At 34.9% G+C, this 20,018-nt stretch overlaps 1 protein-coding gene and 1 long non-coding RNA gene across 4 annotated transcripts in view; one reads left to right on the top strand and one right to left on the bottom strand.

The window, feature by feature from the left end:
- Window positions 1-12,703, bottom strand: part of LOC128249796 (uncharacterized) — a 308,813-nt gene extending 296,110 nt beyond the window's left edge. Inside the window, exon 1 of the long non-coding RNA XR_008265899.1 lies at window positions 12,255-12,703. This is a non-coding gene — a long non-coding RNA (uncharacterized LOC128249796). The remainder of the gene's footprint in view (window positions 1-12,254) is intronic.
- A 159-nt stretch (window positions 12,704-12,862) lies between these two features.
- The window catches only part of LOC106883153 (vacuolar protein sorting-associated protein 41 homolog), a 172,996-nt gene continuing 165,840 nt past the window's right edge, over window positions 12,863-20,018 (top strand). The window contains exon 1 of one of the 3 annotated variants that reach the window (XM_014934063.2): window positions 12,863-12,974. In XM_014934063.2, the coding sequence (XP_014789549.1) occupies window positions 12,942-12,974 (33 nt within the window). In that variant the 5' untranslated portion in view covers window positions 12,863-12,941. The remainder of the gene's footprint in view (window positions 12,975-20,018) is intronic. The other 2 variants (XM_014934065.2, XM_014934061.2) reach the window with 2 other exon arrangements.

The following is a 20,018-nucleotide window of genomic DNA, read 5'->3' as shown; positions in this document are numbered from 1 at the left end:
TATATATATATATATATATATATATATATATATTATATAAATGAGTACATAATAATGGTTTCTAACATTGGCAGAAGGCCACACATTTCAAGGGAGGTAACAGCTGATTAAACTGACCCCAGTACTTGGCTGGTAATTTGTTTTATCAACCACTCAAGCATGAATGTCAAAGTAAACCTCAGGAGAATTCGAAGTGCAAATGTAAAGGGATGTATAACTAAAAGAAAATAACTCAAGGCATTTTGTCCAGTGTTCTATAGATTTATCTTCACATTAACAAGTGTACAGTGACCGTATATGTATGTGAGCACTGAAGTCAAAAGCTTCTTAGTGTACATGAAATATATATGCTTCTTTATGTTAAGTTATGTATAAAAACAATTTAACATGAAACTGAACGATTACTCAATACTTTTCAGTGGAGAATAGAATACCTGTTTAATTAACCATTTAGCATTTAAACTGGCTATATCCAGCCAAAGTTTTCTATATGTTTTATGTTCAAACTGGCTGAATATGGCCTCTCACACTAACCCTACAATGACATTCTAAAAATTAACAGTTATATCACCAAATTCTTGAAGCTAGGACATAATGCATGGTTATTCAAATCAATATCAATAAATAAGCATTAAATTTGGCAGTGTAACCTGAATGTTAAAGGCTTAAGTTTTTACAAAGAAAAGGTTGACAGTGACTTCAAAGCTTGGTCAACACAATAACCACTAGGTACATGGCTTAAAGGTTATGGTGTTGACCTCTTGCTTAAGAAAAGCACCTAATTTCACATTATTTCAGTCTACTGAGCAGAAAGTTAGTACCAGCTTGGTGCTGAAGCAGCTCTTTTCCCTACAGCTAACAAATTGCACATCTTCAATGCTCCCTTGGATCAAGTGAGGTGGGGGCGAGTGTGTGTCTAACTCTCCTTGTGGTTACATAGGCATCTAAAACAATTAGCAAAAGCATGGTACAAGCTGCCAGGTCACACTCACTTGTGAGTGACAATTAAGCGTGTATGCATGAGTTGTGTATATATGCAGGTCTTTGCATGTACCACGTCCTCGCACTGTATTTTTCTTGTCATTTTTGTCCTCCTTTTTTTAAAAATTAATTATGTGTGTGTGTGTGTGTATGTACATACACAAACATTTGAATAAAGGGGAATTATTGCAAATATAGACAAATAGACATCTAGAAAGATAGATGATACATAGATGAACACATACTACAGGGTGTCCACAAAGTCTAGGTACATGGAGTAAATAAAATCATAACTTAAACAATTAAATATAAGAAATAATAATTTCTTAAAGTATGTGTTAACCCCCATGTACCCAGACTTTGTGGACACCCTGTAGTTTGTATGAATGTATCAATAAGAAGACTTATAGGCATGTATATGCTTTCTGGGAAGAGAGCACATGAAACAGGATGGGGGATGGGGTCAGAAAGAGAACAAGTACAGTTGCTTAACCAAAGGTGGTCTTGTCATGTTCATTACATCATTTTCTCAGCACCCCACCATTCATAATTCACTTCATCTTCCTTTCGTAAAATGGCAGGATGTAATTTGAGGGAGATCCAGCAGCTATGTCCAGCCATTTCAGTAAGCGTGTAGATATGTCCTCAAATGCGTAAATATGTTGTTGTGGGTTGTGGACATGTGAAAATTTAAGAGATTGGATGAGAAAATGAGTTTGTATGTAAATTGTAGAGACAAAATGCTTGCATTGACAGAGAAAGCTGTATGAGAGTGAGTTAAAACAATATGAGTGATGTATAAACGAATCAGTTGCCAGGAAAGTGGGTGATTGGGAGTGACAGGGGAGATTTAATGTGTATTGTAAATAAATATGAATGTATGAAAATGTAATTGTGTTTGATTTCTACAACAGTCTCTTTCTCTCTCCCCCACACACATACTCATAACACACATTAACATGATTCTGGCTTCTATCAAGCTAGAGATCTCTCGATTGAAATTAAAATGAAACACCAGCTATTAACCAATCTCCTCACCATAACAAAAAAAGAGAAAGAAATGAAAACAATACTACAAAGAAATATATATAATACATGTATAACATCATTTAATGTTCATCTTCCATAGTAGCATGGACTGGATGGTTTAACAGGATCTGACAAACCGAGCTCCAATGCCTATATATACTATTTATTAAAGCCCCCCCCACCCAAATTGGCACTTTTTCTGTACATCTCTTTAACTGAACGGCTAAGTTGTGAGGACATAAACAAACCAACACCAGTTGTCAAGCAGGATGTGAGAGAAACGCAACATAAATGCACACACACACACATATATATATACACACACACACACACAACAGGCTTCTTTTAGTTTCCATCTACCAAATCCATTGACATGGCTTTGATTGGCTCAGGGCTAAAGTAGATGACACTTGCCTAAGATGTCATGTAGTGGGACTGAATCCATGATGACATGGTTGGGAAGCAAGATTCTTAACCACACAGCCTCCCTACACCTAGGCTTTATTTTTAATTTTAATTCACAACTTAAAAATATTAATATATAAATAGAATTTCCTGAAGGGAGAGAAAATTGTAATACAAGATATATTTTTGTTAATATAATATATGATAAATCATTGATGTTTTCTCAGCATAACCTTCTAGAACTCCTGGTTTTAATGTTACAGTAAAACGATAATAGTGAACAACGAATGGCATAGAATCTTGAGTTCTGATACTCTGGTTTTTGTCTCCATTTCACTGTTTCTGAGAAAGATTTCTGTCTTCAGCTTTGGAACACTATCATCACTTGCACAGTATCTTTATTTAAATATATTCATGTGTACATAATGTGTGTATGTGTTTGTGTGTGTGTGAGAGTATGTATGTAATGTGAGTGAATGTGTGTTTATGTGAGGGTCTGTCTGCATGTATGTGTATATATGTGTATGTGTTAGATGGTGTGTTTGTGTGTATATATATATATATATATATATACACATACACACACACATATATATATATATATATATATACAAACATACAGTCTGTCTCACATTTCTTTGTGGGAGGAGGGGGACTTGTTTCAACAACAAAACATTAGTCTCTTCATCTCTCCTTCGCCAACATACATTTCTTATTTATATTTGCTATCTGAATCACGTTGACTCCAGGCCATCATTAACTTTCCAGTTCCAGTGACTATCTTCATAAAATGTCACACAATCGCTATCAAAGTGAAGCTTTCAGAGTCTGAGTACATTTGCAGTATTTACTTTCACATCACTTGGTTCTTTAGTTCAAATCCCAATGGAGTCAACTCCTCTCTCAACAGACAGACGTTGAAAAATAAATACTAGTCATTGATATACGCTGGGATATGGGACACAGTATATGTTGCAAGATAGCATATGTGCACAGCCTGGCTCAGTATGAAGGTCATGGCTGGAACAACTAAAATTACCGACCAAGATTGAGCAAACCTACTATCAAAGGTGTTCCAGCTGTGATCATCGTCTCTTTCGTTCCGCTGCTGCATATAGCAAGCGAAATAAATCTCCCTCAAATCTCAAATAATTCCTTACCAACTTGAAAACAAAAGGAGGAGGAGAAGAAGAAGAAGAATCTTTGCATGGTCAGTTTTGGAAAGCCACTGAGGATGTATGTGGAACCAAGACAAACAGCTTGAGAAAATATGGATATGAGGAGGAGGTGTCAGCAAAATGCAGAGTGTGTGGAATTCGGGATGAGACAATGGCACACATAGTTGCAGAATGTCCCGATTTGGCTCAGAGAGAATATAAGAAGTAGAGACATGACTAAGTTGTGAAAGTTTTGCACTGGAAGCTTTGTCAGAAATGAAGGCTTGAAGCTGAAAGTACTTGGTGTAATCATCAGGTAAAAAGAGTGTTTGAGTCGCAGAAATGCAAGATTTTATGGGATTTTCCAATTCAAATTGATAAGAAGATAGAAAATAATAAACCAGATATAACAATAATAGACAAGGAAAAGCAAAGTTGTTTACTAATTGGTCCCTCATGCCCATTTGATTCCAGGATTGTAAAGAAAGATGAAAATTTTTTTAAATATAATCCCTTAAAATTTGAAATTGTGAGAATTTGGAATATGAAAACTGTAAAGCTTGTGTCAATAATTGGTGCATGACGGACTGTGAGTAATGATATTGACAGATGGTTGAAGGTGATTGAAATGGAATGTCCTGTAGAGCTTCTGTAGAATGTTGGCCTCTGAGGCACATGAAAGATTATCAGAAGGGTTTTGAGTACTTGATAGGTAGTAATCAGCTACCCACATAAACCCTACTGGTAATAAGACCAAACCTGAGTCAAATCAAACAACAATAACAATGACAACAACAAATAGAATAAAATAAATTTTAAAAAAACATGGTTCTGGAAATTCTAGGACCATATTCCCAGACTAGTCCTTGTAATCTACAAAACTTTGAGATTTTGTAGATGACATTCTACAAAAACTTAAGTGAGACCTATATAGTAAATTGCTCCCACATTTGAGAGTGCTGCTGCTGCAGTATCCCAGACAGCACTCAGAACAGCCATTTAACCAAGTGGCATCAAATCACTCACAGACACATTCTAGTCCTTGGCTCACAAGAATACTGTCACGTTTTCTCTCTCTCTTCTCTCCTTCAGCAACTTTAATGGCTTCTGATCCCCAGAGATGCCAGGTCTGGTCTCACCTCTACTCAGGTATTCCTGACCTTCTCATCTCTTTTTCTCTCATCACCCATACTGTTTCAAGACTACAAGCTCAGTACTAGTTACTACACCTAGTTTTTTACTCCTTTGAATATCATCACTCTAGATTTTCCTCCCTACTCTTGCCTTTCCTACAGGGGTTAACTTACAATACTTCATGAACAACATAAAGAGCGTCAATCTCACCAGTCTACAAGGGCCCATGAAGACCATGTTCATACTATCCTTGCCTCAAAACCCAGTAAGTAATAAAGTATGTCTGAATAAAAGATGGGAGAGCCATATTTGGAATGTTTTTAACCATTTATAAGTCTATGAAATCTGCACTGTCTCAGAATTAAACAACAACAAAAAATAACCATCACCCACTACCAGTCAACAAAATAACTCTGACATGGTCATTCAATCTCATAGAAATAACATCCAAATCTCCTTCAAATCACACTACTAAAAAAAAAAATTGGTGGGGAGGGCACATTTGAAATGTAGTCATAGATATACTGTCTGAATTAAAAAAAAATTTTTTTTTAAATCAACGCGACTAGAATATCTTTGATCAAAGGTGTGTTCAATCAAGGTTGACCTGGCGGGTGCTAAACAACGTCACGCACGCACACAATTACAGCACAAAAAATCAAATCCACATACATGTTGAAGTGCGTGTCTAGAAAATACTACAACCTTTCTTTCCTTTTTCATTCTTTTTTAGGTGATGGTGGTGGTGGAAAGCTAACCACCAAAATTCTAATTACATACTTGTGTAACTTCAATCAGTGAAAACATTACAAAGCAATTGTTCATATTTTAATTTTTACACTTTAAATATTTCGTTTATAATTAGTCATCCATTTAATTATATTTTATACCTGTATACATTTATATATTCATTTATTACAGGCTGCATTTTTTTTTATATATAAAAATAATTATTATGATATCATTAATTTAGGATGATGCTCAGTAAAAATTATATTTGAAATTTATGCACCAAAGTGAGAAAACAGAACAAGGGAAGGGGAGAAACTTGGAGAATGGTAGACGATATTTTTATATGAATACCTAGATATAATTACACATTATATGAGTGTCTATGTACATGTACAAACATGTAGGTAATGTGTGTGTATGAGTGTATACATACATACACATATATAGAGAAAGAAAGAGGGGAAGAGAGAGATAGATGTAGATACATCTGACTGTACACATCTGAAGATGAAAATGCATATCTGTGCCTATGAAACTTTGAATAATGTAGAACTCAATCAACCTGTTACAATACCAACTATGTGTTGAGTACTACTTCCGTCTATTCACCTACCTGTGTGTGTGTGTGTATCTGTTTGTCTGTCTGTCTGTATGTAAGTTTGTGTGTATCTTTTATCTCTTACATTTCTTTTGCTTCAGTCTTCAGACATGCTGGCACCACCTTGAAGGGTTTAACCAAACAAATCAACCCTAGTACTTATTTTTAAGCCTGGTGCTAATTCTATTGGCCACTTTTTGCCAAACCAAAGGATATAAACAAACCAGCACCAGCTGTGAAGTAATTTGGGGGACAAATCCAAACACAAAGACACATATATATGATGGGCTTCATTCAATTTCCACTAATCAATTCAATTCACGAAACATTGGTCAACCTGAGGGTATTTCTGGAAGACACTTGCCCAAAGTGCAGCACAGTGGGACTGAACCCAAGACCACATGGTTGGGAAGCAAACTTCTTACCACACAGCCTATATATATGTATATATATTAGTGTGGGGTAAGAACTAAGTTACCTCCCATACAATGTCCACTTTGCATTTCTGTCTTGCAAGTAAAATAAAACAAGTATTAGACAAAGTACTGAAACCAAAATAATCAATATAGTCTCCAGCATGACCAGAGCACAATGACTAGAGCCATGAGGTATACCAATGAAAGATACAAGAGACATGCATCAGCAAAGAAAACTGATAAATTGCTGCTTTCAAACAATACACTTTGGTGTATTTGTTCTGCCCGAGTAACATAGGTGCTCCTCAATCATTCTTACTATCATAAATGAGTAAACCAGAGATTGTCTCATTGGAAGCCTACAAATCTTAATGCTGTTGTTCTAAAAAGGCAAGATAAAATAAATATAATAAAAACATGGTCTTTACGTAATGTTGGGTCATGCATTGAAACAGTCCCCTCGCTTTTTATTTATCTTTTTCCTTGTAGGAGAAATGATCTTTTTTGCTTTGTTTTGTGATATTTTGTGGAGTTGGTTTCAAGCTGCTGTATTTATTCTGGTTCTTGTTTGGTCCTAGATTAGTTCCTCATTAAACAGATCTATGTTCAAAGTGTCCTAATCATATGAGCATGTGTATGTATATGTATGTGTATGTGTGTGCATGTCTATATATATGTATATGTATGCTTATATATATTTATGTATGAATATATATATATTCACACATGTATACATGTTTATATATATATAAACATATACACATACACAAATGTGTATGTGTGTATGTATGGATGTGTATTCTGTCTGTATGTAAATATACATATACACATGTTCATGCATACATATACTCATATATACACATCTGTGTGTATATGTGTGTGTGTGTGTGTATATATATATATATATATATATATATATATATACATACACACATAACGTGTGTGTATATGTATGTATGTGTCTTTGTATGTAATGTATACTTACATGGTGTGCTGTTATGTATGCCATAACTTAATGATTAAAACTGAAACGTGGAAAGCAAGTCCACTACATCATATGACTAACTGTTGCAATAATGGTATTAACACAGGGTGATTTGAGATCGGAGACAGCATTAACAAGCACATTCATCAACAACAACAGCATCAACAAAATAAATCCTACATAGAGAGGCGGGTGGAGTCAGAGGGTTCCATTTACTGTGACATAAACAGGGGCGGCATTGACAATGATAAAGGCCATTTTCAGTTTGTTGTAGTCATCTGGAGAAACCTTCGTACTGAAGTAACAAAAGAAGCAGACGCACACACACGCATACATTTGTATTCAGTTAGGCACACACACGTCAATGTATATGCGCAAATATGTGTGTACATACATGTACGCACACACAGATGTGTCTGTGTGATGTGTGCATGTATGTGTGTATATGTGTATACACACACACACAAAACTTTCAACCTTATTTAACCTGCCCACCCATGTTTTTCCATAACCCAATGTTTCGGAGAGACTAAATGTTCTATAGGAAGTAATTACCCCCATCTCTTCTAATTAACAAATAAAACAAAAAAACAGCCAACAAGGAAGATCTATGTAGTTGCTTTACTGTCTGGAAATAGCAGCTATGTGCCCCTACATATCACATTCCACTGTGTAAGGACGGGGAGGGATAGTTTAGACAAAGTCTACTAAAAGCACTGTCAGACAAAAGGTATCAGATGGTTAGGACTGGAAGAATTTTGATCCTAAGTTTTCTCAATCATGGCTGACTTAGGTTTAAATAACATAAACAACAAAGTTTTAAAAATTTTTCAGCAACCCATTCTTAATGTAGTCATCTGATTTGTTAAAGATGTCACCTAAATCTTTCTTACATTATGTCCTACTGTCCTAAAAACAGGAAGACACGTCACATTATGTAATCCTAGATATACTGTTGTCTAAAAAAAAAAAAAGAAAGAAATATCAGATATTTATGACTGGAAGAGTATGCTCATAGGTCAGTTTTGCTGAGGTAAAATTGGGAACTCAATAATGACTGACTAATTTTAATGTACATATCTATTTGTTGCTCATTCATTTAAAACTTGTTTTTCCATGCTCACAGAATAAGCAAACTTGCTGCCTGACAACAAATTTGCAGCTACTGCAGATGAAGCCACTGCAATAGCAATCTACTTCAGTGAATGTACTTTTTACCAAAATATGGTTGATCAAAGAAGTTTTGCCTGTTTCATGAGAATCATGAAGGAAAACTACTTCTCTTTGGTTACATTTTACCAATTATTTTATCTTTGTATACACTTCTTTGCATTGCTTTATCTCGAATAGTAATTCGTTTCGGTGGACATATTGCTGCAATTGCTGAATACCATAGGTAGCTGCCTAAAGAATATCTCAAGTGTTGCTGCTGGATTTGCACTGGAGTTAGCAGTTCACACTGTTTAAGATCCTTGCTAGCCATTGACCGCACAATATTTTTAGTGAGGATCAAGTGCTTGGTTGTATATGACAGATGTGTAGTTTTGATGATCCCTATGATTGATATAGTATGTCTTCTGTCATGCTATATTGGTGATTATGCTAAAGTTGCCGAGGATTGACTGGTAAACAGGCACTGAAAATGATAGCAAAGGGGCTTTGAGAATGCAAAACTGCAGCCTTTACCAAGGTACTGATCCAGTCAGATAAGATATCATTTCCAAGAGGTTTCTTATCTGGCAAGCTTAGCAGTTTGGTGCACAGACATATCAAGCAACTATTTTGAGGTACTGGAATGAGATTGGATCATGGCTATTGTACTGGAGCTGTCTGAGATTTAAATAGGTTATAAAAATTCCTAATTTAAAACTAATATCTTTAAACATTAATATGTAGTTTCAAATACCATTGAAGTTAGAAAAATAATTCATTCTTCCATTGTTTCCATTTAAATTTGCATATATTTATATTAAATCATGTTTGATTTAAAGTAATCTGCCAGTACAGATAACAATACTGAGAGACAATATCTCACACAAAATATATAGACAGTATATCCAGAATGCTATCATTATTCAAATTCCTCATTTAAAAAAGATCATATCTTCAAAAAATTAGTACACAGTTTCAATACCATGGAAGATAGAAAATAATTTATTCTTTCATTGTTTCACATTTACATCTGTTTATACTTCTAAAATATTCAGGTATTATACTCAATGAATCAAACTGTTAATTTTTATAACATTTGAAATATTCTCAAACATTATACTGTCTCTCCATCTCACAACTCAGTGTATATCATAAGATGAATGAGAAAATGTGAGTGTGAGCAAGAGATAGATTAAAAGACTGAAAGAGAAAGAAAAACAATTTGACATAATAAACTGACATTGCTATATTGCACACTAACACTCCTACTCAATTACTACTCCATTACAACTTTCAACCCCTCTACATTTGAGTTCTTGATTCATCCCTGTTTAAAGAGATCTCCGACCTGCAGGGGAAGGGTTTTAGTTGCATCTAAGATGTCCCTGTGAAATTTAGTAATAATCATTGGGAAATGGTAACACTGTTTCAGTAGAGACAAACATCACCAATTATGTGCACACGCATACACATGATATTTTATATATACATTTATATAATAAATATATTTAATACACACACACATGTGCATGTATGTGAATACATGTATGTGTGAGTGTGATGTAACAGTTTTGTTTACACCAAGATCAGCCCTCATTGAACCAAAGATTTCAAACCATAACCAAATCCACACACACACAAGGCATAATGTATATTATCAAACATGTCCTTTTTCCATATAGTTAGTATGGCTTAAAGATCTAGCTGCTATTTTTAACAGGTAGGGCAACTAGAAAGTGACTCTCGATGACTTGTGGAATTTATTACTACTATTTTATTCCAGGTCAACCTCGATTGAACAAACCTAAACTCTAAGGCATTCTAACCATGATCATCTCATCAGTTTAGAGTTATGTAAAATGAATATATCTAATGTTTTCTGTCCTAATGCAGGGTTCTATTGGCTGCTCTTTCTAGCATATAGAGTGACCACATTAAGGTTCCTTCATTGGCTTGAGGTGTTTATTGTTGTAATTGTTTAGCCTAGGACAACTCTGACAGAGCAGACTTGTGACCGAAGACAGTCTCATCATTACTATATTATCTGGTGTGTCTTTCGATAGTATAAAGTGGTGTTGTCGTTTTTGTTTAACGCCAGGTCCACCCAATCGCACAGACCTGTGATTAATGGCAATCCAGCCGTGATTATCACATCTCTTAAGGACGACTGCATTATCGGATGTTTTCCGGGGGGTTTTTTTCGTGTCTTAAGACGTTTTGATGTAGTGCACTCTGAAGTTAGTGCTACTGCTGTTTAGTCCTGGTTCAAGCCATGATGCAGACCTACGATCTAAGGCGAACCCCGACGTTGTGTTTATTGTATATAATCTGTAATGGATGTAGTTGTAGTGTGGTGTCGAGGTAAAAAATACAATGCAGTGCGGCCTCCGAGTCTAGTGTTGTTGTTGTGGTGGAGGTGGTAGTGGGAATAATGTAGTGTTGCTGTTGGAGTGTCAGTAGTAGCAGCAGCTTCTTGGCTTCACATCTTAAGTCTTCTTTGACCAAAATCAGTTTTGTGGCTGCTCTTACTACTACAACTACTACTACTACTACTGCTAGCATGACGATGACAACAACTACAATGATCAACACTACTACTGTTGTGGTTGTTGTCATAATGGTTTTAGGCGGATACCCATAGAATAAGGGTTGGAACAAAATGGTCGAACTGTCTCCCCTATAAATTATGATCATGTCAAGGGACAACCTTTGTTTTAATTTTGAATTTCGTCGAAGAACGGCAAAAAAAAATCTTCAGGAAATTATAATGTAAATAATATAAATTCACGAATTAATAAATAACAATAGCAATTAATATCTTAACTTTTCACGGGGGTTAACAGAAATCCAGTTGAACAATTAGAATATATAGAAATAAATAAACACAGAAATGGGTTGTCATAGGATTGTATGTATAGAATTATAAAATAAAAAACAAAACATGATTAGAAAATAACAAGGATGAACCAATATCTATTTAATAGTAACAATATTAATATTATTATTCGTATAGTCTTCATTTAAAATTGAGATGTAAGAAAACAAACAAGATCGATCATCTTCCCCGATTTACTTTGAGTGGATGTGATGTAGTGTCGTTCATTCTTTTGCCGAGAAAGAACATCAACGGAGGTAAATGAATGTAAAAATAGCTCGAGGCGGGAGTTGCCGGGAGCTTACAAACTTAGTCGGCTGCAGTTGTTTGATTAAATAAAAGGTAAATAAAGAAACACTACATCAAACGAACGAACAACAAACAAATAAATAAACGGCAAGTAAATGTGGATGAATGGATGTTAATGTTTTCACCTCCTTCCACATCCACCTCCAGTAGCTGAATAAGGATTATCTCACAAGATAAATATATGTAAAGGTACACACACACACACACAGAGAAACTGACAGATCTACAGATGACGGGTGACCACTTTATAAGTTATTGGCAACTGAGAGTTGATCCTCCACTTTGTGACCAAACTATTTACAATCACGAATATATATATGTATATATATACACACACATACATATATAGTCATATACGTAGACACAAATACATATACACAACAGACACGCACCACATACATAGGTATAAACATATACACATGCATTTTAATAAATTATGTTAATGACAAAGTGTCATAAATAAATATTAGATTAATCCTACCTTACAGGCGTGATGAAGAAGAGAAGCGCCAGGTGAAAGAAGACAATGGTCCAGTGAGGCGCTTCTCAAACGACTGGTTAGACTAGATAAAGACTAGGGTTATTGAGAACAGCGATGTTTTATTAGCTGCCACTTATGGAGTCGGCAGAAGTTGTGGAAGAACATGGTAAGGGAGCGCATATGGAAACAGTGTGGTAACAGACGATTCAATTTACTTTGATATTTATTCGCTTAAAAAGGAATTTGAATAAAAAATTTCACTAAGATAGTAAACCAAACATGAACCTCATTAGATATTATTCACCGAAATGTGATGTTAATTCGTTGATAATTTTATATCGGTTTTTCTTTGAATTAATTTGTCCTACGAAATAATGTTTTCTCCCCGACTAAGTGCGTGAGCCATCTGGTTTGACTTTAGCTGTTGTTTGTGCATAATTAACCTAGAAACACACGAATTGGAAATATGTATTTTTAATGTATTAAAATATGAAATAAATAAGCTAATTATCGAAAGCAGCTATTTCTGCTAGCTGTGAATAAAAAGCAATACAGTTGCTATTTAAATGAATTCGTCTCAGAAAAAAAAAGTGTTGTAGCTAAGAGGTGGGGAGGGAGGAAAACCAGCCGGAAGTTTACTGTTTTTAAAACGGAAGTAGCAATCACGTGATACAAACATTAGCCAAAATGGCAGACACGGATTCGGGCCAAGTCGAAGAGGTAAAGTAATTTTCAGCTTTAAGCATTGAATGTATGGTATAAATTTTTACCTACCTCAGTCTATTATATCGGCCGTATTGTCATCTATGTAATGAAATATCCAGAGAAGCGTTACAGCATGATGTGGTTACGCAAAGCAACACTGTAGAAAAACTCATATTTTATGCTAACCTCACCTAAGAAGTGAAATGCACAGCTGTTGTTCTGTCTAATGACAAACACTAAAATAATGTATTTCTTGCGGTTATATTTGTGGTTATGCCGCTCATATTTATAAGTTTGTATGATATCATTTTCTTTGTTCTGCACGTCTTCTTGCTATCGATTGTCTTTTTAGTCTGAATGAATTATTATTAATAGACGTAAAATACATCGATTAAAGTAGGAGGACGCGTTTCATGATCCGCCCATTTAACTTTTCAATCGACTTTAATAAATTACTTTATATTTATATATATATATATATATATAATATTGTGTGTGTTTATATTAGATATATGTGTGTGTAGAAAACTTATAGTAGGAAGCTCTTAAAATGAGTATTTCAGCTTGTTTTATTAATTTGTATTACGTTCCACTATTTACTTCAATGGAAGACTTGGGAAAATTACGCAGGGACACGGGTACGATTTACTTCACTATTTTTTGTTTGCATTAAAATCAAACCTTTATTATACGCCGGCATGTGGATTTTGTTTATTCTTGTTTCTGTTATTATAAATACCCCGGATAGGTAATGAACTCGGGTTTTTATTGTTGTTATTACTAGTGGGGCGGTCAGCTGGCAGAATCATTAGCACGTCGAGCAAAATGCTTAGCGGCATTTTATCCGTGTTTACTTTCTGATTTCAAATGCCGCCGAGGTTGACTTTGCCTTTCATCCTTTCAGGGACGATAAAATAAGTAGCAGTCGAGCACTGGAGTCGGTAATATCGACTTACTCCTACCCCTAAAATTGCTGGTCTTGTGCCAGAATTTGAAACCATTATTTATAGATGGCGGAGACTTGCAGAATGGTGGACATCCGTTCTATTTTCAGTGAAACGCTGTATTGAGTTTGTGTAAAAATCTCGTCCAAATCACTAAGCCTAAATTAATATACTAGATTGATTATACCTTCCTCTAACAAATAAAATAAAAACAAACCATTATTACACTTAAAGGATAGTTGTCAACGTCAACGTGACGCGATTTGAACTCAGAACTTAAGCTGTTGTCCTTTACGTCGTGAGTTGATATCCTGTTGAGGTCGACTTTGCCTCTCGTCCGTCTGGTGTTGATCAAATAAGTACCAGTCAAGTACTACCTTCCCCAAAATTTCAGATCTTGTGTCTGTATTAGAAACAAACATTAGGACAGTGGGTTGGCAGAATGTTTAAATATTGGGAAAAAAAATATGTATTTATTCTGGCTCTTTACGTTCGAAGTTCAAATTCCTCTGAAGTCAACTTTGCTTTTTACTTCCACTCCAGGTTGATGAAGTAAGGCATCAATCAAGTATTTAGGATTCCTATAAAATGACTACACACGCCCTCACCCAACTCCAAAGAAATAGTTGTTTGCCTTGTGCTTAAACAAGAAGCAATTTTTAAAGGGTGGTGAATTAGCAAAATCGTTATAGCCTCGGACACAATGCCTTAAAGTATTTGTTCCACTTCTAGTTCTTAGTTAAAATCCCATGAAAGCCAATTTTGCCTTCTTTATCCATTTGGTGTTGATAAAATACAGTATCAGTCATGTAATAGGGTCAATGTCATTAATGAGTCCCCTCTCCAAAATTTCTGGTATTGTACCTAAGAAGCATTATTATTATTAAGACATGAGCTGACAGAATTGTTAGCACATCAGAAACAATGCACAGTGCTTTCTTCTAGTTCTTTACCTTTTGAGTTCAAATACTGTCAAGATCAACTTCGCTTTTCGTCCTTTTAGGGTCAATAGAATATAGTACCGATCAAGTGCTGGGATTAATATAATCAGTTAATCCCTTCCTGCTAAAATTGCTAGCCTTGTGCCAAAATTTGATACATTATTATTAAGTGATGGATTGGCTGAGTCATTAGTGTCAGACAGTCTCATGTGGTATTTGTCATGGGTCTTTATGCTCTGAGTCCAAATCTCAACTAGATCAGCTTTGCTTTAATTCTTTCAGGGTCAATAAAATAAAGTATTAATCAAGTTCTGGGATCAATTTGATTTACCCACATCTAAATTCAATAGTAAAAGTATTAGTGGTCAATTGGGTTCAGGTGAATTGACTGTAATGCTTACTTAAAAAATGCAGAGTTCTGTTCCAGTATCGAAAATGATTGTCATAAGGATAATTTTTTTTTTTTTTGTCATTAATTGTGATTCTTAAGGTCATAACTAAGATGCTGGACTAAATGCATTGCTTATAATTTACTTACATCATTCTCCAGTTTGAATTCCATTTAATTCCATAAAATATTGAGGCCAATAGCTCAAGTGCAAGTAACATTATTACAGTACCTCTCACAGTACTGAGTAGTGTTCTTGCTACAAGCACAAATATCCTTGGACACATTAAAAAAGTGGCCACTTGACTGATGTGTTAAATATTTTCTCAGTCACTTTCATTGCTATTATAAAGGTTTCTCTACCATCAGGCTATATACCACTTCTGTTCTGTCCCATTTGTTGTATCCATTCTATATCTCACCAACTTCTATGTTTCATTCACCCCAACCTTATATCAGATCATGTACAAAACCCAACTGCAACTGTCTAGAATTTCATCCCCTGAACTGAACATCAGCCACCTTGATCTCACCTGTCTGGAAGTGATGCCTGTGCAAGTCATGAGCATCACCTCTCATTTGACTAATTAACAAAGAAATCAACTGTGTCTGTACCATCCTTGTTTGTATCTTTTTGAAAGGAGTTATTGCATTTAGGCTACTGTTACTTTAGGAAGGTATTATAAAATCTGTCCAATTCTCCACTATATGTGGCCTTTGTGCCAGAAATTGACATATAAAGTTTTTTTCTGTTTTAATCTTGTGACTTTATATTTTATTTATTTTTTGTAAAGAAATGTTTGTTCCATATTTTCTGTTCAGTTTTCATGTTGTGTTTATTTCATTAATTATTATTTTTTCTCCTGTATTATTATGCCTTTTTATTATGTACCAGTCAATGTCACAGTTATATGTATGTATGTACCTCCCCACTTTAATGTCAGCAGTACCAATGCATGTGTCTTCAAACAAATTTTGAAATAGAATTTCTTTACTGGACTAAATAACTCATTGCATTTAGTATTTTATTTTTTCATATGTCCTAAAGAAAACATGCTAAACCAATGGAATAAGAATACCAGTGGTCGAACCCATCAGCCATACCATCATACCATTCCTTCCATTATAATTGTGACATTTTGTTAGTGTAAGAGATCATTATTATTACATTACTACTCTACTTCAGCAGTAATCTCTTCTTTTTTTTTTTTGCACTTCTCTTTTCTTCTTTTGCCATAAGTTTCATCGTATTCAGCTATGTATCGGCAATATATGGAATAATCTTTGATCATGAACCTCTTGGATTTGTGCAAGCTATCATTGACAAAAATGTCTAAAATGAATTGTTAATAAGATAATTTTTTTTTTCACACTGCTGTAAAGTGGTAGGCAATAGAAAGGGCATCCAGTCATAAAACACAATATACACAGCAACAAAGATTAGCAGTTTTCTAAAATGTGGGTATCAGACAACAAACGAATGCAACAACATGAGAGATTATAGTGGATCACACTTGTCCAACCCATGACAACATGGAAAAAACACGTAAAATGATGGTGGTGATTGACCTTAAAGATCAAAATTTTTCTAATATTTCCATCTTCACCACATTTTGATGGGATTGATCTGTGATTAATGTATAAATTGAACATCATTGGGAAACTTTTTATCTGGATAACTAGGCAAATTGGAGATAATTTTGATAATAAATTTCTAAAGAACTAATCAAATGTTTGTTATTGTTGATGTGGTATAACATCTTTTTAGAATTACTATGTTACCCAAATCAGTATCTGTTCAATTCAACCTAGAACTATAAAATCTGTAGCAGCACTAGGTAAAATTGATAAACTCAAATACTACACCTCTGTCAAGAAGGCAAACTCACTCTGGTCATGTTATTGCTGATTGTACTTATATTTGAGCTATCTACATCAGTGGAGTCCGTATCAGATTTTGTTGTTAAAATTCGTGTACAATAAACTGGTTAAACTTCTATTTAGATTTTTTTATACAATTCTTAATGATATTTAATTCTAAAAATATAATAGGGTTTTTAAACATCAAATGGCTAATAGGATCCACCCAAATAAAATAGGGATCAAAAAATGGTTGAGAACCACTGATGTACATAAAGACAGATGTTTGCCAAATTCCAAGGTCAGTCACCATTTTTCAGTGACAGTGAGATGGATAAGTGACCTCTAGATCATCTGGAATTTGAATTTAACTGTCAGGTGCATGTATGGTTGAGAAGCTTGTTTCCCAACCATGCAGTCTCAGGTTCAGTCCCACTGTGCAGCACCTTGGGCAAGTGTTTTGTGAAATAGCTCTGAGCCAACCAAAACCTTATGAGTGGATGAGATGGACAAAAACTGAAGAAGCTCATTGTATTTTGAGCCTGAATGATTGTCCATCAATACCTTGCCTGCTGTAAGCTTGTCTGCCTATTGCATTATCAAAGGTATGAAACTTATTGCTTGTATTTAAATCTTGTGTATATTGGTTTCAAATTTTGACATGGGGCCAGCAAGTTCAGGTAAAGGGTAAGCAAATTACATCACCTCCAGTGCTCAACTGATATTTATTTTATCGATCCCCAAAGGATGAAGTACAAAATCAACCTCAGCAGCATTTGACTGATGAAATGCCACTAAGCATTTTGCCCAGCATGCCAGCTTGCTACCTTCCAAATCCTGTGTGTATTAAATGATATATATATATATATGTTTGTATATGTGTGAGTGTACCTTTGTCTTGACATCACATAATAGTTGTAAATGAGCATTGCCATCATACAAACGATGTTGTTCATTTCCAGTCTTACATGAAAATTGTGCCTGGCTATGGGAAAATATAATTTTACTTGTATACAAGTGAGAGTTGGTGACAGGAAGGACACCTGCTTATAAAAAAAAGCTGTCTCAACAAATACTATCTGACCCTTACAAGCATGGAAAAGTGGACATTAGATGGTGATTAGCATTACAATCTCTCTAGAGATCAAAGCCATTCAGAGTTGTTGTTGTCTACCCCTGATCAGTACAGACTGAGCAACCCTATAGTATGTAGGTAGTCTCTTACATTACTAGATGAGATCTGCAAATCCATTTGTCTTGATATATCATTCTTCTGTCAAGTGGAAGGCAAATTCATTTGTGTTCTAATATGCAGTGATTTGTTGCCTGGGGTATTGTGGGACAATCTTCTGATGCTCTCTTATTGGCTCACTTGATGTTGTTGTAGTCTTCTGTGGTGTTTGAAGTTGATTGCATGTGTGTTGATTGGGACTATCGGGATTAACAATTTTTTGCAGCAGTGGTCTTCCACTCAATAGTCTTGTGTTATTGCATAGGTGGTCAGTTGATGTTGTCTTTGTGATACACATAATGCTATGAGATGTGCTGGTGCAAGGAGTACCATTGGAAGTTGAAATCTTTCACAAATATGTATGAATTTTACACCTTGTAGTGTTTGTCATACAAATCAACCCCAATATTCATTTTAAACTTGGTACTTATTCTATTGGCCCCTTTTGCTGGACTTCTGTGTTACAAAGACATAAACAACATCAGTTGTCAAGTAAAGATAGACATACACACACACTCTTAAATATCTATATAGTGTGCTTCTACACAATTTCCGTTTACCAAATCCACTCACAAGATATCAATCTGGGGCTATATAGAGTGACATATTCCTAAGGTGCCAATCAAGTTTTTGAAGTGGTTTAGTAAAATATTTGCAAGTTCATGTATATATTATGTTATATTTGTATCAATCATGACACCATTCACACTATATCAAAATATTCATTTAGATATGAATGATGATGATTACTTTGGCACGGGTGGACTGGGACAGATTGTTGCTAAAAGGAGTAAAGTAGGGTAGATAATGACTAGTATTTGACACTGAAGACATTTTATCTAGAGGACTTCAAGGGACACGAAAATATTTTTTGGTTCTAAAGAAACACTTAAATCTCTCATATAGTTTAGCTATATTCAGAATATAGTGCTTTGTAGTGACATCCATGTTTGATATGTATGTACTAGAAGAGTTTGTGTGTGTGTGTATATATATATATATAGCATTAGTAATGCACATTCCTTGTATAATAAAAATTTACACAGTTGCAACCAATGCACATTTGAAACCTCTTTCACACTTGTTACACATTCTTCACAATATATATTTTTAATGAACTATCCTTACGAACACAGTCACATTGCATGAGTAATCATTTGTTGCACTGTTAGTGCATGTATGTCACCATTTCACCATAATGTGTACATCTGTGATGTTTGTTTGTTGCATTACTGGTGTGCATCTGTTGCAAATTTGAATGAATACCTGGTGTGTGTGTGACCAAGACAATTGTTGAACCATATAGGTGCAGCTATACATAATATGTAGCCTGTGTAATATCTTCTCTATATATCTGATACTCTTCAGGATCATTGCTGTACAACTGAAGGTTTAAAACATATCTGGAGACCATCAACTTAATGTGCATCTGTATGTTAACAGTTAATAGGCATATTTTGTGTGTATCAATGCTATTCATTAATTCTATTTGCAACAAGTTTTTGTTGCACATTTAAATCCCCTTGTATTGTTGTATTTCCAAGCTCAGCCCTAATCTAACATGCATGTCTCCTAGATATACCTTTAAACTGCATCCAATTGTGGGGCCCTGGTTTGGGAGTTCCAGAGTTTTGAGGAGTGTGTAATCTCCTCTTAGCTGTTCCCAGGTCTACTCTGACCCAGAGCAGTGGCACC

This window comes from Octopus bimaculoides, chromosome 18, assembly GCF_001194135.2.
Source record: "Octopus bimaculoides isolate UCB-OBI-ISO-001 chromosome 18, ASM119413v2, whole genome shotgun sequence".
In the NCBI taxonomy this organism is placed as follows: domain Eukaryota; kingdom Metazoa; phylum Mollusca; class Cephalopoda; order Octopoda; family Octopodidae; genus Octopus; species Octopus bimaculoides.
This window is presented reverse-complemented; position numbering and strand designations above follow the sequence as displayed.